A 23,370-nucleotide genomic window follows, 5' to 3' on the forward strand; every position below is an offset into this window, starting at 1 on the left:
CTCAGGAACAGCAGCAGCAAGAAAAACCCCATAAAACCACAGAGCACTTTCTTAGAGGAGACCACCCTTATTGTTGACAACAGATGGGATGTTTAATAAGCACAAGTGGTTAGAAGCCTGGTTTTAAAGCTCACCCACAAGATGAGACACTGTACCCATAACCCTTTCATCAACACATTTAAAGAGGCGTTACCTTGCAGCCATCCGAACAGGCTTGAAAACACTTACCTCATCAATGCTGGGATATGGGATATAGTCGTCCTAAAAACAAAACAAAACACAAGACCACAAAATGACTGCTTAGTCCCCATTATGCATGTCTTAAATCCATAGACTTCCCATTTTAAGTGAACATTTCTCATCAATCCCATTAAACTGGGAATAGAAACATGCTTTAATGCTATCAGTCTTTTGTGCTTATGCTGCAGATTGCCACATTTTCTTGTCCTGCCGTATTTTCTGTGCCCCAGAATATGCTACGCACTTTGCTTTTTAAAGACAGAATGAAGAAAAAGAGACTTTAAGAGCCATGGCCTACTCTTCAGCTGACTCACTCTTCCTTTCACCCTTACCTAAATCTGAAACACTACCTGCTACTGAAGATAGGTCTCCATGGGTGGATCTACGACAGGGGTGGGCAAAATGTGGCCTGCGGGCTGGATGTGGCCTGCCAAGCCATTCTATTCGGCCCGTGAGGCCCCAAAAAATTTTAGAAAATGTATATTTATCTGCCCTTGGCTGCCTGTCATGCGGCCCTCGATGGCTTGCCAAAACTTAGTAAGCTAAAGAGCCTCCAAGGACTGTGAAATAGGAGGAAAGACCAGAAGCAGCTAGCAGATAGCCAAATTGCTGTAAGAAGGCTTATCTTGATTACTGTATTATCAAGACAATTAAAAAGGAGAGATGATCATTAACACCTGTGATGCAAAGAACTATGAGCCATTATATGTCAATGGACTCCCACAGGTGCCTGAATAGAAATGCCACAGCTGCTGCACTGTGGAGCAGGAATAAAAGCAGATGTAATTCTCTCTGAAGCAGAAAATAAGCTTCTCCATTTAGTACATACACCCCTATTTTGGGGGGCTCACTGTCTGAGGGGAAAGGGGTATGTTGTATGTGAGCAACGTGGTACTTCTGAGACTTGAAAAGCACTTAGAGAACATGAGTTTACCCTCACTTCCTGTCTGACGGAGGGGGAACTCGAGTCACGGAGAACAGAAATAACTTGCCAGTGGCCAAACAGCATGGGCCACACAGAGATAACTGGCTGGAAAAGACCAGTGGAAATTTTTGTCTTGTAGGATGCCAATCGCAGGCAACACAGCCAGGGTGGGAGAACATTAGCCCAGTGATTCCAGTACCAGCCCAAAGCTTGGGATATCCCAATCCACTTCCTTCCCCTGTCAGAGGATTTAGGCCATATCCTTTAGTCACTCTTGCCTCGGTTCCACATTTGGAAAAGGGACATAACAGTATGTTTGTTGGGAAGCAGATGCATTAGAGATCATGGGGTAGAGGGTGGGGGGCTGTCCGAGTGCTGGGGGGTGCTACAGTCTGGCACCAGTTATAATCTCCCCCATCTCAGGCAAATATCCAGAGAGCAGCCCCTATATTGTTCTTCCTCCCAACAGGGGCCAGGGCAGCACAGACTCTAGGAACTATAATAGGCTCCCAAAAGACCCCCTTCTTAGGCTGAGCACAGCCCAGACACAGAGAATGAGCCCCCTCCCGTAAGAAAACACGCAGGAGATGCAATCTTTTCCTACCCCATCACACTCCCTTGAGCTTCATGAGTTTGTTTGTGTCCGAGCTGCATGCTGCCTTTGAATGACAGCTGAATAGAAAGGCGACCAGGCCAGCAGTTTACCAGAGGGACTACACTATTGAACTTAGCTTAAAAGCATCCCTGCTCTAATGAAGAGCTACCATTACATGACTTTCCTATTGCTTCCCTGATCCTTTGTAGGAAAATATTTCCATAACAAGGCTGTTACAGAAATATGTTCCCCATGAGCTACCAAGCCACAAGTTTCTTTACAATGTTTAAAAGACAAAGCGTTTTACAGCAGCTCATGGCAGAAAGAAACAGGCTTGAGCTGGATTAGGGATTTGAAGGACCATCTAGTTTATCCCTGCAGTGTAATCCGGGTCTTGTTTTTAGAAATAATTCAAATCCTTTGGGTCCCTTTAAGTCACGGTCTTAACCAGAATGCACCAAGACATTATATCTGGAGCCGTACCTCCACGCATCTGGAGCCAAAAAGATCATTTTGAAAAATACGCACAAGAAACATCCCTCATAAACCAACCTTATTTTTCTGGCTGCCAGTTCTCTGTTCTTCAAGTTTGGGTGCCTGTTTGAAACAAACAAATCATTCAGAGGTTTGCCATCATATGAAAAAGAATAGTGTCATTTGACCGCACTGAAATCACTCTTAAATGTCTGAGAGGCTGGTTAGCTGAGCTGGGTTTCTAACAGAGCAAAGTAGAGGTGGTACAGAACCTGGACTGTTCTCAAGAGAACCAGGTCTCCTTCTGGAAAGCGGCACATTTTCATCTGATCTTAAGATCATGCTGTAAAATATCCTTTATAATCAGTTTCAGCAGGGGTGATGTTATTTTCAATGACACAATAATATGGAAGGTGTCACTGTACTGTAAGATCATCCCACTCTGTAAAACATACTTCAAAGTCGCATGGTGCTTAAGGAACTTTGTGTAAGCATGATCTCCTTCGCTTGTCATTTTGAACAGTTTTACCATGGAGAAATAAGGCGTGTGTGCAGTGTTTGCAAGTCATGTCATGTCACTCACCTGCATTTTTTCCAGCATTTCAAAGAACTCCGCAGACTGGAAAACAAAGGAAAGAAAAGTCACTCTCATGTTTGAAGTAGACATGAACCCAACCTGTGCAATTCGGATGTGGATCAGGATTTCAAACATCCTCCAGCTTTGGATCTGCGTTTTCCCTTTGGGATGAACCCTAATGTCAGTGGAACTAGAGAGTAAAAAATGTTGATATTGAAGCAACAGCTTCAGAATTTGCCTTCTGAAGGGAAGTAATTCACTCCATACCTATATATACATTAGAGCAGTGTACATACTTCAGAGATGAATGGTGAAATATCTTCTTTTACAAGTGCAACAATAAAAACTAAACAATAAAATAACTGGAGTAGGTTGTTTGTGGCAGTAACCCATGAAATGTTCCTGCCCATGCAGTAGTAATAACAATAGCTTGCATTGCTCATGAGGATCTCAAAGAATTGCACTAATAGAAATTTTAAAATGAATGGACCTGTGAGACAGTTTTTTTATCCTGGGTTTGAAGATAAGAAACCCATGCTCAGAGACTATGTTACTTGCTAAAGGTGAAACACTGAGCCAATATCAAGAGTGTTGAATGCCCTACTGAAAGAAGGTTATATCACTGGAGGCTACATCTTCTATATGGATAGCAGTTGGTGGAGAGAAATATGGTCAACACATATTTTAGCAGCATCGATACTGTGGTTCATACACTAGCATGGAGCAAATAGAGGGAAATATAATTACGCCCTTTAGCAGAACTGATGTTCCAGCTGCTAACGGGTCCGTGATTGTTGGAACACGGGCCAAACAGACACAAAACTGAGTGCAAAACCACATGCACATGCACTGTGAGACAGGCTACTCTATAGCAGTGTGTTCAAAAGAGCAGAGTTTTCTGTTTCAGAGTCAGTTCCATGTGCCACACTTTTCTGACGGGGTTCTGCGTGAAGTCCTTGAATAAAACATATGCCTTCCTCTCCCATGCGCTGTGGAAGCTACTGCCACAACCCACAGAGCTGATCAGCTAATGTCTTGGGAGAAAAAGACTCAATACGGTGGCTATTATCCAACCATGATATATGCAGTGGTGATTTCACATCACTAGCACTTACCATCATTTCAAACTGCCTCCTAGCCAAACACATAGGGAGAGGGGGTGTTAAATTCCTTCAGTAGAGGTAGGTTTATTTTTTTAATCCAAAGTCACATACTGGCTGACACTTTCTCCCTGAACGCTGGATACACCTGCACTTCCAATACAGGATGAATTAGCTCAGTGGCACTGGACCTAGCTCATGTATCTTCTGCTGTGTGATTGCAGCGCAGAGTAACCCAGGAATTGACTCCTGATGTGTAAGTCCATAGCTGGAATTGCTGGAGGGACTCTGTCAGTATGAATTACTGTCTCCCAAGTGTCCAAGAAAGCACTGAGCAGAGGTAAGTGTCTCTGCCTTGGACCCATCCCAGCCAAACTCACTTCAGGAGATAAAGGAACCTTTGAGATTTCCTTTGGTGAACTCTGGTTGTTGGGAAACCCTTTTCCCTTCTGGTCCTTTGAACCCTGAGCAAATTGATTCTTCCCCCAGACATGGTCTTTCCTAACCCATACCTTCCACTACCATTATTTCAGATTAGCATTTGGATGCCATCAGATAGGAGAGATGAGACAAGACGGATGCTCGGGATTCTCACCTGTTGTCTACTGAACGGGTACCTTGTGTGCTGTTTATCAGACACATGCCAGTGACACCTGCCAATCAAGCAGAGCTCAGACCTGTGCATCTCCAGGATGAATGCTTCTGGCTGAGTTACCTTCTTATAAGTAATTTCCTCTCCTGAAGATCACCGAATACATGAAATGATCATTATGCAGCTAAACACATCTCACATACAGCTACTTACTGAGAGCAGGCTTTGACTTCCTTCTGTAATTCATTTCAATCACCCTTCACATAACAACAAAGAGTGCCAGAATTAGGGGCAAAATAAGGCTTCAGGAAGCTTGCTAACCCACTCTTGCGGTGAAGTGCATAAAGAGAACATGGCCCTTCCATTACCAGGTTAATAAGAATCCCTTGGAGTAGCATGAGTCATAGTTTGCTTTTTACATGTACAATATAATATTTCAAGTAATAACCATCCCTCATTCAACTAAGTAAGCTACAAAGTAATCTTCTCTATCAATTACCTGCAACAATATATGTGAAGTTGTATTAAGCCTCTTAAACCACTTCTTATAGTCAAATGAGTATTGACAAACTTAGTGCCACGCCCCCTAAATCATAAGACTGTAGGAATAATACATATTTTGCATGCTTTTTCATCATCTTCTGTTTCTGGAGCCTATACAGTTCATGTTTTCAAGATTTTCCCTCTAAACCTGGGCTAGATACCCCAAAAGTAAAAAAAAAAAAAAACAAAAAAAAAAAAAACCAAAAAAAAAAAAAAACCAAAAAAAAAAAAAAACCAAAAAAAAAAAAAAACCAAAAAAAAAAAAAAACCAAAAAAAAAAAAAAACCAAAAAAAAAAAAAAACCAAAAAAAAAAAAAAACCAAAAAAAAAAAAAAACCAAAAAAAAAAAAAAACCAAAAAAAAAAAAAAACCAAAAAAAAAAAAAAACCAAAAAAAAAAAAAAACCCTGAGCTTGCCTCAGAATCACTTCTGTCCAGGAGCTGGGGCTTTAAGAAAGCACATGTGGCACTGGACCTAACTCATGTATCTTCTGCTGTGTGACTGCAATATCACACAAGTCAGCAGGTAGGGAATCTAATACAAACACATCCTCAAAATGCTCAACTGCTTCCATAAACTCACTGTTTTCCCCTTTGTAAAATGGCAATTTGTACTTCTAAATAGAGCAGAAAAAAACAGTGAGCTAATTACTCTGTTTTTGCATGCCAGTCTAGGTGTGCAAAGTGCAGGCATGCTATTTTCAAACCGAGCTCACAAGTTCACACCATGTAGGAAACACTCTTCTAATACACAGAAATAACTTTTGTTTCTTTAAGCAAAGCTATTCAGGATCCATAGTAATGATGGACTTCATATGCTGACTTAGAACTTACACATAACAACGGTTTCATATGAAAAACCTGAAAATCATTCCCTCCTTTCCCTGCCTTGCAAGATGCACATCTAGGGTACTTTGTTTTACCAGCTACAATTACTGACATCCCTAACACCTCAAGGAAGGAATGCAATGAACACAGCTGCCTACACTGGTTGTTGGCATAGATATAGAGATAATGATCTACTTGGCAAATGAACTAAGGAGACCAATGAGTAATGGAGGTTTAATCAAAATCCCTTAAAGACCTCAAGAAGGACCCAACATAAAGACCACAGCCCTTACCCTATAATTCAAAGTACAAATTGCTGTGTTTGTACAGATGCCCAATAGCACATCAATGGGCTTCATGAATGTGCAAATCTTTCCACATACTTTTAATCAGGACTTCTGATCTTAACCTGTTCAATTCATTCACATAAACATGAATGCAAGAGTGTAACGTTCCAGTAGTTTAGCTCTACTACATGGGGGCAGGATAGGCAGATGAAATAGTTACACCAATTCAGCCGATGCACACCCTTGATAAGGAAGCCCCCACCTTCCCTCCCATTTTTTACCATTACATCTGTCTGCAGTCTATGTTGCTGTGGATTTAAATCCCCGCACTTTCAGTCTCCATGCTTTACGGTCTACATGACCTCTACAGCTCCTGCAGAAATGTGTGGGGTGAAAGTAAAAATGGCATCTTCTTATACACTTGCAAGTATCTATACTCATCCTAATGTAGAATGACTCTTAATGGAACACAGATAAATAAATTATACTTCTCATTTACTTGTGATGACTAAATGATGCTTATGGCTCACCTTTAAATGAAAACAGCAAAATCAAACTAGACCCTTGGGTTTAGCCTTTCTTTTCAAGTAGCTCCTCCTTAATAGGTGATATTGTATAGGCATTTCCAAATTAGAGACTGAAAGGCTCTAACAATTTAGCTTGCACTGAACTGCACAGACAAGGGAGTTCTCCAGAAGCAAGGCAGTCAGCTCTGCCTGGTGGCTGGTGGAAATGCCCAGGTTGGTGGGTGGGGTAGTTCTCTAAGTTTAAGTACAGACAGCCAAAAATCCGAAGGCTGAATTAAGTCAGTATTTGCAGGTTAATCTAAACTGCAGAGATTACACTGGGAAACAACTGTACCGACATTCACGTCTGATTCAGGAAATGCAGCCACATGCCTGCAGTGGGTCAGGCCAGATGCCAGGGGGTGCCAGACCACATCTCTCTGGCATGTAGTCAGCATGGACTGTGTGTTCACTTCTTTTTCCTGCTGGTCCCAAAGTCTCTGGGATTTGCAGTCCAGAATCACAATAGCAGGACTGTGCAGGGTTGCTCATCGCTTCCTCCTCCTGTTTCCAGCTGCCTCTGGGATTTGTAGTCTGCAGTTGCAGCCAGCAGTAACTTTAGCAGGGCAGGGTGGAAGGAGGGTTTAACCCCCAGCCAGGGTTTGCTGGTGGGGGGCAGTCCCTGCTTCCTCCCTTCCCCCCCAAACCCTTCTCTGCTAGAATAGATAGCATACCCCAGCCCAGGGCTAGAAAGTATGCTGGGATGCTGGTGGATTGTGATCCCCAGGGGTCTGGAAGAGAAGTTTTACAAAGCAGGGCCTGGGAGAGAACTTCAGGAAGGGGTTTGGGAGTGAAGTTTCATAAAGCAGTTTGACCCAAGTCAGTTAAGTCTGCTACTACATTCAACCAGGTTTATCTTAAAACAGTTTCAGCCATTTTGAAATTAGTTTATATGCATTGAACTTCTGTTCTGTTACATATTTAAACCAGTTTCTGCTTACTTAAACCGGTTTATGCATAATTTCTGTCCCTTGCCTGTCTCCTGAATTTCACCTGCAAGACCTCAAATTACTCTGGCTTGATGTGGACACATTTGAATTTGATGTGCAGTAGATAAAACCCCATGTTCAATTCACCCCTAACAGATGCAAGTACCTTTAATTGTGTAAACAAAACCACCCATTTTATTGCCTAGGGCAACTGGATGCAGGCATGATATCCGGATTCACATGGGCACAGGCTGGAAAATGGACTCTAGGCATCAAAAAAAAAAAAAGACAAACTTCATATAATACAATCTAAGATCCCTCAAAAGCCAGCTCCACCTAGGAGAGCAAATATAGCAACAGGCCATTAGACAGGCTGATAACATGATCCCAGCAAGCCAGCCCAATGCAGCTAAATTAATGTCTCCCTTTTTGAACTTGCAGTCATTTGTAATTTCATATCTTTGATCGAACAATCACAGGCTAATTCAATTGAATGCTTAGCTTTATTCTTTTTCATTAGGACCTACCCTTGCCTAAAAATAATGATTACCTACTCCTACTCATCTGCTTGCAAAATATCGGATCACTCCCAGTAGATAAATATGTGGCTTTTCCAAGGATAAGAAGAAAAGAATGATGCACTTTACTAAGGCAGTTTCTATCCTCCTCCACTTTCTTCTTTAATCTTTTGTTTCTTTACAGTGAGCAGCAGTCAGAATATTGCTTGAGCTCAGATGGCAGGTTACAGGAGGTCTGGGCTAATGGCTATCCAGCTGAGAAAAGGCAGGGGCAGTGGGAAGATATTGCAGGTCAAAGGAGGGTATGTGGCAGGTGGGATTAGCAGCTTTAGCAATTCATTGATGGGTTGAAGAATAGGAGAGCATCAAGTTAGAAGGAACGACACTGTGAAGGAATGTCAGTGCTCAGCTTTTGTCTTAATGACCCAGATTTCCAAAAAGTTTTCTTCTTCTTGAGTATAAAACAGAGTGAAGAGAACACAACAGACAAAAACCAGAGGAAGAAAAAACACTACGAACACAGAAAAACAATATGAAAATGTACTTGATAGATGGCAAATTTACTATGATGACAGCCTCATGGCTGGTCTCATACGCACTTGACTGTGATGGCAACAAGAAGCTGTAAAATCAGGCGTGGACTGGCATGACTGAGGAACCGTCCTGGAGTTGTCTCCATCTTTATGCCTTTCCTCTTTCATCCTCCTGAACCTCCAGGAGGGAAAGAGAATGGCAAAGGAGTCCCCAAAGGTCACACTACCCCTAGACCAGTGGAAGATAAACTCCAGCATTGGCGCAAACCACCATGAACCAAATGAAAAACTTTTAGGAACAGATGATTCCAGCAGCCAAGACAACCCAGACACACCAGGATCTCACCTACCCTTAACAGCAGTGATTCTCAATCAGGGTGATGTGGCACCCTGGCACGCCTTGAGATGCTTTTAAGGTTTCCATGCAATGTTAGCATTATTAGGTGGGAAAACATGATTCACAAGATAAACCCAGAGATTTGAGATAAGAAGTCAGAGTATTAAGAACCTGACCTGTTGTCATCTTTCTGAGTTCTCTGCAACAGAAAAAAAAAATTGCTGTATTATCTTTCTATTGTCAAAAAAACCAGTAAAAACTTTGAGCTGGCATTTTCTGAGGGATGCTTTGTGCCTAAGGAGAGGTAGCTTGAGGCCAAAAAGGGTTGCAAACCACTGCTTTACAGGATAGTCCAACAGATTTTGTTTAATAAAAATAAAGCTAGGAAGCAACCTTGCTGCTGTCAGAAACCACTGCATCCCTAAAGCTGGCTCTTAATCTAGTACATGAAAAATCTCCTCATCTCTGGTGTCACAAAAGGCAATTTTGTGATACTTATCAACACAAAAAGCCATCTGCTCTAGCTTTGTCAGCACTGAAAGTCCACCCTTTTCCAAATCTTGTATCTCTGGAAATATTTGTTATATTTATTCCGAAACCAAAATGATTGTCTGTTCCTCTTAAATCCTACTGAAGGCAAAATGCTACAGTGGAAAAAAACCCTCCAATATTAGCACCAGCAAGACAAACTGGTCTAGTTACTTGTACTAATAGGTTCAGATACGCAAAAATGTGTAGGAAGAAAATCTTTTAGGTGTTATTTTCACTGTCTGCATCTCAAAACTCTCCCACAGTGCAGCACCGATACTAGAAAATTTAAGGTGCAGGCAGATGAGACTGGAAAGACAGAGACAATTTGGTGCTTAAGTAGGAAAAAAAGAACGTTTACTTCACTCCTTCAGCATTAAGCAGGAATCAGTGGAACGTTCCAAGTCATATCAGCAAAAGCCCAATACGTATTTAATTTCCATAGTCTTATACTACGGTAAGTTTTTCGTTGAAATACACAGAGGGATTCAGAGGGATTTAATGATGACAAAGAACACAAGTAGTAAATGCCCAAGAGGGGATTCTTATTGCAAAGGGAACTACATACTAGCAGCGGACAGCATCTGATTCAACTGGCTATTGGTGCACACAGCCACAACAGCCTCCTTGGCACCCAGCTCCCCTTCTCCAACCAGTCAGGGTAACACTTACCAAAAAGCTCCTTATGAAATCCATCATTCACTTCACATCCCCCTCCTTGCAGCAGCCAGGGAAAACTTTTTTACACACTGAAAGCTGCTACTGCTGCACTTCCTCGTCCTGATCAAATAAAGAGTTTCTGGAGTTTGATGCCAGCCCGGTCATCCATACAGCCTCCATCTCAAACATGACACCTCCCTTTGTTAATGTTTCTCCAAGTCAGAGACATTACAGGACTGTTGTTTTATGATTTAAATGGGTGGGACAACTCCGAAGGCAATGTGCCCAAAACAGGTTATGCAGGAAGCACGTTTTAAGATTTAAAAGAGAAAGAAAGAATTCTTTGCCTCCGACTCACGTCTTGGACTGGATTCAAAGCCTTGCAAAGATATGATGCTCACACAGATCTACAAGACAACTTGCAAACAGCGGATCAATGTGACACTGGAAGAGCCAGGTAGCATTTTAGAATTAAGGGGGAAGGGAAACCACCTCACAAGTTTGGAGGTGAGGACAAAAATAAAGCAGACTAACAAGAGTTGTTGGCTCACTTTTTGAGACCACTGGATCCAGTGTCAATGTCCAATTAATTTCACTGGAATTACTCGTATTTATACCTACGTAAGCAAGAGTAGGATAAAGGCGTTGGCCTGCCTGGAGTTAGTGTGTGAGAGATAACTTTCAGTAGTCATAAAACAATAAAAGCATTACCACATATATAGCAGAAGCTTCCATCGGAGCATTGTCTGCACCTCCGAACATCACTATTAATTACCAGTCATGTAATTATTAATACTGGTATAATTATTAATAATTACACCTCACAACACTGTGAAGTACCAGCACTATGTTGTTATATGCACATTATACACAGTTCAACTGAGGCACCGGAAATGATATAGCTTTGCAAGTCTGTATCTGCCTTAGAGGTTGCCACAGTGCAGTTCATCATAATATCTAAGTAATAATATCTCATGCCTGCATGGAAATTAATGCCCTGTCCTGTAATAATATTAGACTTTTATTTGTGAAAAATTAGGCAAAAGACAACTCCAGAACACCAAAGAATCTAACAAGACTTCTTATTCTGCATGTTATAGGCTAGGGACAGAAATTTCACATAAACCAGCATAAGTGATTGGAAACTGGTTCAAATCTGTAACACAACAGAAGTTCAGTGCACGTAAACTGCTGTCAAAGTGGTCAAAACTGATTTAAAATAAACCTGGATAGATGTGGTATCAGACTTAACTGATTTAGGTCACATTCGTTTATTGAACTTCTATCCCAGATCTCCTCCAGATTCAAGTTAACTCACAGTCTCTTCAGCATCCCAGGATGCTTTGCACCTCCCCCACAACCCCTGCCCTTGCAGGCGGGCGGGCTAGAGTTGGCCCAAGCTGGCTGCACCAGGTGAGCAGGAAAGCATGCTCTAGTACCCCCTGGCTTCTGGCCTGGGCCACTGTAGGCATGTGACTGCATTTCCTGAATCAAAAAAGTGAATGTCTGTTCACTTGCTTATTGGTTCAATCTATGCAGCTTGGACTAACCTGCAAAGATTGAATAAATTCAGCCTTCAGCTTTCTGACTGTTTGTACTTAGCCATAATGTCTGGGGTAGAAGAATGCCATATAGCATTTCAATAGGTTCACAGGACAGATTTTGTGCCTGTTTCTGAGATGGGAGTGTTGACTTGGGAAAACCCTAGTTAGCCAACCAGAAAAGAGCATGACTCATCATACTTGACAAACCTGAGTGGTCCACCCTTGTAGATGTTGGAAGAGGAAAGTGAGGTAGAAAAAGAGATTAGAGCTAAAAGGCATCAGATTAGAGCTGAAAGGAGGCATCACCTCCTTTGACAGATGTAATTGTTTCAAATGAACCTGCTGCTATTATCCGCTTCTTTCCTGGCAATGCACCTTGTACACTCACATGGGGAAACAGTGGGAAAGCAGACTGAGAGAGATAGGATTTCACAACTTGGGGCTAGTTTTCACAACCGCAGAGAACACGAATGTGCACGACCCTGTTTGTAGGAAATCTTCTCTTTAGAGCACATCTGTTTGTATGTGGAATACCTATCACCAGGGCTCCTGAGGAAAAACTACTGCAACAAAATAAAGTAATCTGCCTAATCTACCTCTCTGTACCCCACACGCTTTCTCTGTGCCACTTCTCACCATCCTGCAACAAAGATTAAGTCACAGAAGCAGTTCTGAGCTGCCACAATACTAAGACTTCATTATTTTTACAAAACACACTCTGGGGCATTGCAAACAAATTGTGGTAAATAATTAAAAACCAGGTATGGTGTAATTGTCAAAGTAAATGAGGAAAAAAAACAGTTGTTGATGTGCTACCCTGGCTTTTCTTTTGACTCAGGTTGTTTATCTCCTCCATGGCCAAATTCACAATGGATCTCCCACATCATTTGGAAGTATTATTAGCCCCCATGACTGAAAGGGGACAGCGTTGTAAAGATATTAAAACAGACCAAAACCTACTATGACATAAACTGAATTCAGAAACCAACAGCTCTTGCTGGTCCATTTGGGAAGTATTAACAGGAGCCAACATGGAGTATAAGCCAACCAACACTGAGTATAGGCCACTGGTAGGCCAGCTTTTCTGTTTCTATACTGCACTTACCACTATGGCACTAGAACATCAAAAACTTTGGGACTAGCTTCAAAACAGAGGTACTTCCTCGAAAGGCAGCCAATTAGTGTATGCATCATTAGTTATGAGAAAGCAAGGCAGGTATTTAGATTATTCTGAAACCAATTATGTCATGCATCTGGAGACAGATCAGGTGGTATTTAAAGAGTCATTCTGCAAATGCTTCACACGCTAGTAATTAATATGCACTCACAAAGGAGTGGTATCTTCTGGTGCATTAGGATCATGTTGCTCCACTTGATGTCCCATTATACAATTTCCATGTTTCACTTACACTGGTTCATTCAAGCAATGCACTCAGGGCAAGAATCCAACACACTTTCCCTTGCCAGGTTAAGGTCCCTTGGAGTTATGTTCACAGGCAGTGGATAATCTGCAATACACCTAAATTCTGCTTTGTCCTGCATTCAGGAGTTACCAGAACAGGCCCCCTGTATAGACAGTTCTTGTCCTTGGAGGGCCAGAAGCAACTCCCACCAAAATCAATGAGACTTTGATTTGGTTGCAGTTGGACTGAGCCTTAGTTGGGGGGCCAAATCACTGTTCAACGTTACAGAAAAAGGAAGAAGAGCAAGAAAGAAGTGAAGTGACCTGCCCAAGGCCACAGAGCACATCAGTGGCACAGCTGTGAAAGGAAACTCTGGTTTTCTGAATCGCACTAGATCACACTGCTCCTCTGATGTTGCCAGATTAATGATGAATGCAATGCCATCCCAGGACACGTCACACTGATGCAGGGCTTGTAGTCAAAGATCTTTTTTTCCATTAAAATATTTAACACCAGGGAAACCCAACCAACTTTGGAATGACCCAAAACTTCAACTTTGGATGGATCCCAATGCCATATATTAATGCTTTGGTACCCTGGGTTTGCATTATCTTTCCTTATATTAATTAATATTACCCAAAGGTAAAACCAGTGATACTTTACACAGGGATTCATTAACATTTTCATTGGGTCCTGGCAGATGCAATCATGGAGCCTCTATGCAACCAGCCAGTGTGTTTGTTGGGAAAAGTAAATCATGAATCATCTCCTGAGATGCCCTGTAGCACCACCATGCAGCCCACAAGATTTAGCAACACCGACACCAGAAGCAGCGGCCTGTGCAGAATATTGGGAGCAGACCATATAGAAAGGTTGGACTGGAGACACAATGAAGAAGACTGGATGCTGGTGAAATTTGTATGTGCCTTGAAGAAGGCCAACATCGGACTGGATTCTCGCCTTAACTGCACCAGGACAAGCCTGGCGCTATTCTCAGAGCAGATTCTCTAGCTCCAGTGGGAATTGTGCTTGAGAAAAGACTGCCTCCATAGCCAAATCCATCCTGCCCCAGTAATTTCAACAGGAATCTGCTTTGATGTCACATATGCAGCCTTGCCAGTAGGAAAAATTCTCATTAAAATACAAAAAAACCCCAACCTCCACCACAACACAAATATTTTAAAACCTAGCACAGTCATTTTCTTTGCCTTCATTCTTCTTTTCCTTTGAGTTGCCACTGTTGCACAAAGTTAAGTGTACTTACAATCCGGTCCTGGCAGCATGAAGAGTGGCAGCACTTTGTTTCTCCACACTTTCTGCTCAGCATCAAATTGAATCAATTGAGTTCCCATTTGCAAGCAATCAAGAACACATAACATTAAATATGCCTCTAATCCTAGTCTCCATGAATCATGCCCTCAAGGATGCAGCAGATTGATAAATAAATTCCCATAACTTGTCATTTGTCAATGACTGCTGTTTGTATTCCCCATCTGTGGCCAAAAAAGAGATAATTTATGATTGCTGCAGGAATAAGTAGAAAAGTAATTAACAATAATACAAAACAGTGGGGGGGAGGAAACACACTGAAAACTTCCATCTCTTCCATTTTTAGAGCACTGTTGATCCCAAAAGGTTGGAATCAAAATATGTGGGAGTTATTTTGCTCACCACTGAAATTCAGCCACTCCCAGAGTGGAATCCTCCTCGAGGCAGACATCAATAAGTATACAACGTACTACTGAAAAGTGGGGGGATTATGATCAACTCAGGCCCTGAAAAGAAAATATACAAACCATCATTATGTGGGACACGACGGAGCCACTCTCTCTTTCTCTCCTATTGCTGGTAGAGTTTCCTTACCTGAGGCAGATGGAAACAGGCTTTTGGCCTAGACTGGTGATTCTCAAGCAGGGTGCCAAGACATGCCTGTGTGTCTTGACATACTTTCAAGAGTGCCACACGATGTTGGCATGGTTAGGTGTTCAACCATGATTCACAGGATAAATTCAGAGATTTCAAACAGGAACCCATCATGTTAAAAAAAAATTCTGACCTGTTATGGTCTTTCTGAGCACTCTGCCACAAGAATTGCTCTATTATTTTTCTGTAGCCAAAAACCTAGTGAAAATTAAGAGCTGGCATTTTTGCGAGGACTACATTGCATCTAAAAAAGGTTGAGAACCACTGGCCTAGATGGACATAATACAGCAATCCCTGAGTTCCAGCTGATAAATCACCAATTTTTTCAACTCCCCTAGGAAACACAACTTTCTCCCCCATAATGTAGGTGGAATTCAAGGTGTAGCCACCTGATTTATAAATCTGTAACCACACAGACATAAGGGGAGCTCATATCCAATACTGCTTCCTCCAGCTCTGGTGGCCATCCAAGAAAAGTTTTTTGTAGCATTGCTGAATTGCTACATGGAAAGCAGTTCAGCAAGCGGCTTGCTGAATCATGGGACTGATTCAGCAACCTACCTAAGCATATGCTTATCTTTAAGCATTCTTATTCAAGCCAAGGCCTATCTTCTGTGAACATAAGCAAAGGGCCTCAGTTGTCAGAGGTATTAACCCATCATCTTTTATAAGCACTAAATTCTATTTTTTTTAAAAGTAAGGATTTTTAAGGATGCAGAGTTTTGGCTTCTTAATTTAGCAGCTGTCATTTAAGGGGGCAGATAGGAAAGGGGATAAATTAAATAAATAAATATACAACTAAAAATAAATATATAAGAATATAAGTATAGCCTTAAGGTTTCTTTAATTCACATTCAATGGGCAAACAAACCCAGCTCTTACTTGCTAATGCTTTTCATTTTGTCATTTGATTCCATTATGGTATAATTGAATGGATGTATCTTCCCACTTGCTTCAAATTGATCACAGTTGTTTGTAACTATTGAGGCCATTATGAGACAGACTATTTCAGGCCTTATTTCATAATCCGTATCTGAATTACAGAGATTAATGCTATCAGACAATAGTGTGGGCTCCTTATGCAAACTACCTGTAGAGAAGAAACCAATTTAAAAGATATAGTAATATTCCAGTCACACTTCAGTATTAATCACTGGAGCTGCTTGAACATTTCTAACAAAACATTTTCTATTAGAAAATGAGGTTGGGTTAACATATACGTTTTCCATAGCTACAGCTCCACTTCAGACAAATTTTCCATTCAAAGATACAACTTTTCATTTCAGACCAAAAAGTTAAAGTAACATATTCGAAATTTGGGGACACAAAGAGTTTTTGTTTTGATCAAAAATATCAAAAGCCAACATTTCAACAACTTTCCAAAGAGAATTTCATTATGTGAAAAGTTTGCAATATTAGCTCTTTTTGTACCAATTTAGGCAAAAAAGTAATCTCAAAATACTGCTATTTACCAATAGAAAAAAAGTTTTCCCATCAGTTCTACTGATCACATAAACTACAATGCTTTTTGGAAGGAGAGAAGGAGTATGAACAGTTAATAAACTAGAATAAGACAGAACTAGGACCTCAGACTATTGCTAGTGGTATAAAATAACCCTACCAAGAGCCTTTGACATAGACAAATACACGGACAAGACTTCTTGTAATAAAGTTACAAAAATTGCATTTGCTTAGGATTGCCATTGTCTGTATTCTGAATGTTGCTAGTGTAAATCAAAAGTTACTAGCTTTGTATTATCACTGTCAAGAGCCGAATGGCCCTTTCACAGCATTTCTGGTGAATGTTATGTTTACTGCAAAAGTCATGTAGATAATAATATTAAAACACATCGAGATGAGATAGGCCCAAATCCCATAGACGTGGGCCCCTTTAAATTCGAGGGGACATTTCAGTTTCTGATGACAGCTTGGTGGCTTGGACCCCCTTTTAACAGCAGGTGGTAATAATAATAACAACAACAATAATTATTATTATTATTGTTGCTCTTATTATTATCATTATATTTGTGCTTAATTCTTAAATAGCCTTTGGATTTTAAAAGTACTACACAAACTTAAAAATGACACTGCCCACCTGGATCCCAGCCAATTAAAATAAACTAGCTCCAAGTATTTTTACACTCTACACTTACCTCAACTGCTGTGGAATTTCCTAAAAAAGCTAATTCCCTGCTTATAAAACCTCTCCCACAATGCACTCACCGTTGTCCTTTAATATTCATATTTCCATGTTTCTCTCTTTCTTCTCTACCATTCCTGATGGAGAGGAACAGCTGTCCTGTCTAGCACATCTGGTACTTGGCTACAAATCTAGGAGAGGCTGTTTGAACAGATGTAAAGGAGGATGCACAAGCGCGGCAAAAATCCTTCTTGGAAGAGAAGGGGACGTTATAAAATGTAAACACCTACAAGAGCTGTCATCCTGGCTGATGCACTGTGCCCCGAGGATGAAGCGGTGGGGCTACCCTGAGGCTTTCCTCTCTGGCCGTTCTGAAGACCTCAGTCTCTGGCATACTTAGAGTAGCTGTGAGGGACATCTCAGGAGAGGCCTCATCACGTCAGGGTATTCTCAGGTTTGTCACATGGAAAAGGGAAAAAGTGTGTGGGACAAAGGCCAGGGTGGAGAGCCTAGACCCACCTCACAGCATCATCTCTCCCCCATGCTCCTACCTTTCCTTGGCTTGGTAGCCAACTTCCAGGAAAAGAGAATGCAGTAGTTGGCACCTCTTGGAGCTATCGTTTCAGGCTGCCTGCAGACTCAGGCAGACCTCACTTATGCATGGGTCATGTTTACAAGGTGCTCTTGGAATCCATGAAAGCAAGGGTTATTATTTGTTAAATGAAAGCTGAGATTTGTGTTGCAACTCCAGGGGCTGGGTCTCTCAGCATGAGCACACAGGCATCCGCCTAATTGCCTTACCAGAGCCTTGACTCCATGGCACGGCAGCGCACAACCCTGTGTGCCTTTCAAACCACAACAGGCTTTGGACTATGAAATAACTTCACCCTGATGGTACTCTGGTATAAAAAGTTAGTTCTTCATTAATCAGGAGCCTCCAGTCATTTTTACCATCTCTAAAGCTGGCTTCTGAGACCATCAGGATCAGTTACTAATTGATTTCTGATCTCCGCCTCTCTCTCACCTTCCTCATTGTTTTAGATAATTCACAGTCACACAGAATTTGTACAGTTAATAATGCAGGCAGTGGGTAGCAGCCTTTGAAGACAAACATCATGTTCCCGTGGACTTTCCCCTAGGGGAGAGACATCTTTTTGTTAGGGATATGGCTTTAGCAGGCGAGAAAATTAATCTGGTGCCATTCTGATTAATAATTCTTGCTACAATGCTTTGCATGTGAATGGCACTTTAAAAAAAAGCAATCAAGGCCCTTTGGAAAGTCTGAGAACGTATCTTCACTGAAGATTTAGCTCATGCTCTTACTTGGGCCTTGCCCCTCCCTCCCCACTGCTTCTGCCCCCCATCTTCCCATCAGCACACAGCAAATCTCACTTGAGCCTGGGGGTGTTTTAGGTCCAGGCTACCTTGCCGGTCCAGAACGCAGAATGAAGCTGTGTGACCTGCTCATGTTGCACTGAAGGTGCACTGGAGAGCTAGCAATCCCTCAGTTGTGCCTTTCCAGACAGACCAACCTCTCTCACGGTTCACTGTGGAGGAATCATGGGAGCAGCTTTTACTTTCGTGCTCTTGCTCTGTTTAGTCTTAATATCAAACAAAGTTCATAACGATTCCACGTCTGCATTAGTGTAGCACAGAGAAAAGCGTAAGCACTGAAAATTTTGCTGAGGCATAACGATTGTTGGTCTTTGCTAGGCAGAGCTCATACTGAGGTCAACGGGAGCTTTCTCCAAACACACATCGCGGTGGGGGGGGCTCAAAGTTCAGAGCTTCCAATAAACCTCTTCATGCTCATCTCCTTTTCATTTCAACTCTGAACTTGTGTGGTTCTCCCATCTCTAAAATGTCCTGCTGTCCTAGAAATGCCTTCACTTCTGATGGATCGTCCTTAGTCTGACACAACACAGATGTGCACTCATTTTGTTGGTCCACGTACTTAAATGGATTATGGCAAGAACTTCTAGACCAAAGAAGTTTCTTAACTGCAGGAAGGTAGGCCAATAAATGCAACCAGCAGCCTGCAAAGACATTGGTGACTCAAAGGGCCCAACCTTGGTCTGTCCTATGAACTTCAGCTGGGCCAATCACTCTCAAAAGATAATGAAGTCAAGATGGAAATCTGCTCTAGAAATCAATTATTTTCCATGAAAAAAGGCAATCAGTGAAAATGATTTTTTTGGCTCATGTTCAGTTCAAAGTGTTTGAGGTTTTTAAGGGGGGAGGGGGAGGGTAGATACCTATGAAAAGTTGGTTGTAAACTGAGAAATGTAATCCAATTTATTGAACATTTATTTCTCACTGTAGAAAAATGTTTGGAGGGAAATTTGCCAAGCAGTTCTCAGCTGTGATGGTGGGGGAAGGGAGTGATCAGCACCACGCAGGATGCAACCAAAAGCGAGGGAGAAATGAAATCTGTTATTCACCTGACTGCTTGACACTTCTATTTCAAACTGTACTCAAGGGATGTGGCAATTGGCAATAATAACGCTTTCCAGTTTTACCCCTCCTCTTTAATTCTTGCCTAAATAAATACTTCACTGAAGCAGTAATCCTGGCTGCAACTGTAAAGCACGCAGGCTAATTGACCTCATTCGGTGCAATGGCTACACTGCAGGCTTTTAGGCTTAATAGCTTTCTTTGCCATGAGATGATGTCCTGAAAACACAAATCTTTGGAAGGCATGACAGAAATATGGATCGGCTGCAGCACTTGAGAAAGTCTCAATATTTTCTCAGGTGCTTATGCAAAGCAGAGGCTCTGCTTTCAACAAACAGATTTGGCAGCCACAAAAGCTGGGAGAACTCAAGACCCAAGGGCCGGGGACCAAGACAGACAAAGCAACTTTCTCGCTCAGATCTGTTGTTCTTCCTCCTGAGGATGTCTCAGGGCTCAGCATATTGCAGGCAGAGCCGACTAAGTGCTATTTCTGCCCTAGATTCTGGTTCTGGATACAGGGTTTGCAAATGACCTACATCCAGCAGCTGGAAATTACAGCTCTTTTCATGCCCGTAACACATACTGAGGTTGTAAACTCCTCTCGGTGCATGGGCAGGCGGGGAAACAGCGAGTCGGAGGAAGTCAGAAACAGAGAAGAAAATAAAAGTAGCCTGAGTGGTAGCTGCCTGCTCCAGAAGAAAACAGATTTTGCAGAGGGATTAGTGAGTGCTGGCTGCTCACTGTACAAATCTTTCATGCAAACACACAAATGGCCAGATTAGATCTGACCTGTGCTCCATCGACTAGTGAATGCTTCAGGGGAAACTGCAAGTAACCTTGTCACAGGTTGATGGGAGCAGGCTGCATACAGGGCTCCTGTGGAGCCTGGAAGTCTGGGGAGTCCCCTGCACCTGGGCAGCCCACGTGTTTTCTTGAATCCTGGGTTCATCCACAGCCCACCAAGTAAGAGGCAGGATTCCCCACCAGACCCAAGTCCATGCACTGTCAAAAGTTCATCCAACCCCAGTGCATTTCCCCAAAACACTCCAGGTTTTGACTGTCCCACTCAACAGGCAGCTCTGTACAAATTAGAAAAAGAGGAGTTCATGCCCACTTGGCCCAAGTACAAAAATAATGCGATGTGCCAAGCCGTGCTGAAGCCAGTTGGCAGGGTCTTATTTAGAGAGGCTCTGAGATGCTGAAGCTGGGGGCAGTCAGTGCCTCTGAAGGTCTAGGAGACGGTAGGACACAAGATTCTTGCAAAAAAGACAGCTACGTAGAACCAAGGTGTTACAGCCCAGATCGTCACCAGGTATAAATCACTAGAGCTGTACACCAATTATGGATCTGGCTGTTACATAATAGCTAGCTCGTAAAGAAGTCCTTTACACCACCGCTTTAATCAGAGGATTTCAAAACACTTTATGCACATTAAGACGCCAAATTGCCCTGTGAAGTAGATGAGTTATTCCTGCTCTCATTTTATAGCTGTATAAACAGAGTAGGAGTAACCAGCATGTCCCAGATCGCACAGCAAGCAATGAGAGAGCAAAGACAATCCTGGCACCCCATATCATCATCCCCAGCTCTAATGCTACACTATCACACTGAGCTGGAATTCAGCCCAGGCAGTGTGGCTGTCATGCCTATTCATGTGCAGTGTCATGGGATCCCTAATGGGCATGGGGGAGTGGCGCCTCAATGGGGACTTTCAGATGGACCTAGGGGAGTTAAATGCCCATTGCCCATTAGAATCCAGGGGGTCTGGGCAACAACGGCCAAAGGAGAGGTAGTTAGTAACAACAGGTACTAACTTAATGCACCATAACCAGTGCTACTGCATATTAGTGCATACGAACGCTTCTTTGTGACACTTAATGAGCATCAGACTAAGTCTACTGCACATTAGTGCATTAACGTGCTTTTTGTGTGACCTGCTAATGCACAATAGAATTCGTCTAATGCACATTTAGCGTCTCGGGTAGACACTTCCAAACTTACAAAGGGATTTCAGCACTTAAAGATACAGATTGGCACCTTCTATGGTTTTCAAAAGCACCTTAGTAAGGAAAGCACCAAATGATTACAAACTTGCCTGAGTGCTTTGAATACCCCATTAGACTCTTTAAGTGCCCAGATACCTTTCAAAATACAAACCCTGGTATTTTTATTCTCCTCTTAACATCAAAGCGTTTCCTTCTCTATTGGACTGCCAAAGAATTATGACCCTCAAGACTTCAGAACAAGGAAGACAACCTGGTCAACATTGCATAGGGCCTCTCCCAGTATCAAACATAGAAGGCAGCAAAGGCTCGATGCAGACCATGAGACTAATCCTACTGGAAATCACTTGGAATCTATCAAGGTCCAAAGGAGCTACCAGTCCTCCAAGAGTCAAATTGTTCCCAACCTTAAGCATCTGATGAATCAGCATAGGATAACCCAAGTGACTGATCCAGATGTTACATATTACATATTATCTACTGGTCAGCACAAACAATTGACTTCTTGACAACACGGCATTTTAAACACAGGAGTCTATTTGCTGTCAGCTAGGTTCAGCTGCAGCCTTCTGCGTTTCACAGCAACATTATCTCGGTAAATGAAGAAGGGCATTTCTGTTAGTGCAATATCGTGCTGAGCAGTGAATATAAAAATGTCATATAGCTTATTCTCATGTCACTTCACTTTATCTGAATTGATGCACATACATTTGGGTTATAACAGTCCATTTACTTTTTGTGTGTTTGTCTTTAACGATCAGATAAATAGACCCACGCACTGTCCTAAGCTGATAAGCTCCAATTTTGCACTGAAAAAATAGACAGCACTGGGGGGATAACGGGATTGTTAATGATAAGCAAACACAGAGAAGTCACATGCTCTTGATATTCCATGAAATGCTGGGCGGGTTGCTTTTGCAGTGGTTGGGTGTGAAAGGCTGAACATCATCCCGATCACGTAGTATGAGAAATGAGCAAAAAACCATGTTAGGTAACAGCAAAGATCAACATGAGTTTTCATGTCAAACAACACATTTGGAAAAAAAGAGGCAATAAGGGTGAGGGGAGAGGCTTTTAGGTTAACCCTGAAGCAACCTGGGTTCTATTTCCTAGTGCCAATCATTTCCCATTGCTGTGCCTCAGTTTCACCATCTCTAAAATAGAAATGTTGACGTTTGCACCTTTGCTGCAAAGAGCTCTGAGATCTGCTAAGGAATAGCACTAGATCATTACATCTTTAAAGAGGCAAGAATATGGACTGTGGTAACCAGAGGCTTACCCAGACTGAAGTGACTTGCCCAATGCCATAAATGAAGTCTGTAGTAGGACCAAGGTACCGCACACACGTTCTCCACTAGTCTCATGGATTGAACCCAGGCCCCTCTTTCCTAAACACAAGATTATCTTCCCTTTCCCTTCAAAGGAGAATTTGAAATGTAATATTGCAAGGCCATCTCTAAATGTAATCACCTATTTATTTTTATGGGTATTAGTATTTGTAGCTTCCACAATTCCAAGTCGGAAATGAATGATGAAAACAAAGCAAAAGAAGAAGTGACAGGCTGCAGGTCATAAGAAACAAATCAAAAACCAAAAAAGCTAATAAACCCTCTTCCAATTCAGTATGGGAGGCAATCAGCCTTTTTTTTTTTTTTTTTTTTTTTTTTTTTAT

General features: G+C 42.0%; 1 protein-coding gene across 6 annotated transcripts in view; it reads right to left on the bottom strand.

Moving 5' to 3' along the window:
* Window positions 1-23,370, bottom strand: part of RAP1GAP2 (RAP1 GTPase activating protein 2) — a 318,489-nt gene that overhangs the window by 63,950 nt on the left and 231,169 nt on the right. For 5 of the 6 annotated variants that reach the window (XM_019511025.1, XM_019511028.1, XM_019511029.1 and 2 more), the window contains 3 exons: window positions 2,818-2,853; window positions 2,313-2,357; window positions 229-261 (listed from right to left, as the gene is read on the bottom strand). In XM_019511025.1, the coding sequence (XP_019366570.1) occupies window positions 229-261; window positions 2,313-2,357; window positions 2,818-2,853 (114 nt within the window). Of the gene's footprint in view, window positions 1-228; window positions 262-2,312; window positions 2,358-2,817; window positions 2,854-10,243; window positions 10,385-23,370 lie in introns of those variants that run through there. The other variant, XM_019511030.1, reaches the window with a different exon arrangement.

Source organism: Gavialis gangeticus, unplaced genomic scaffold (genome assembly GCF_001723915.1).
Source record: "Gavialis gangeticus isolate Ggan-Ray unplaced genomic scaffold, GavGan_comp1, whole genome shotgun sequence".
Taxonomy (NCBI): domain Eukaryota; kingdom Metazoa; phylum Chordata; order Crocodylia; family Gavialidae; genus Gavialis; species Gavialis gangeticus.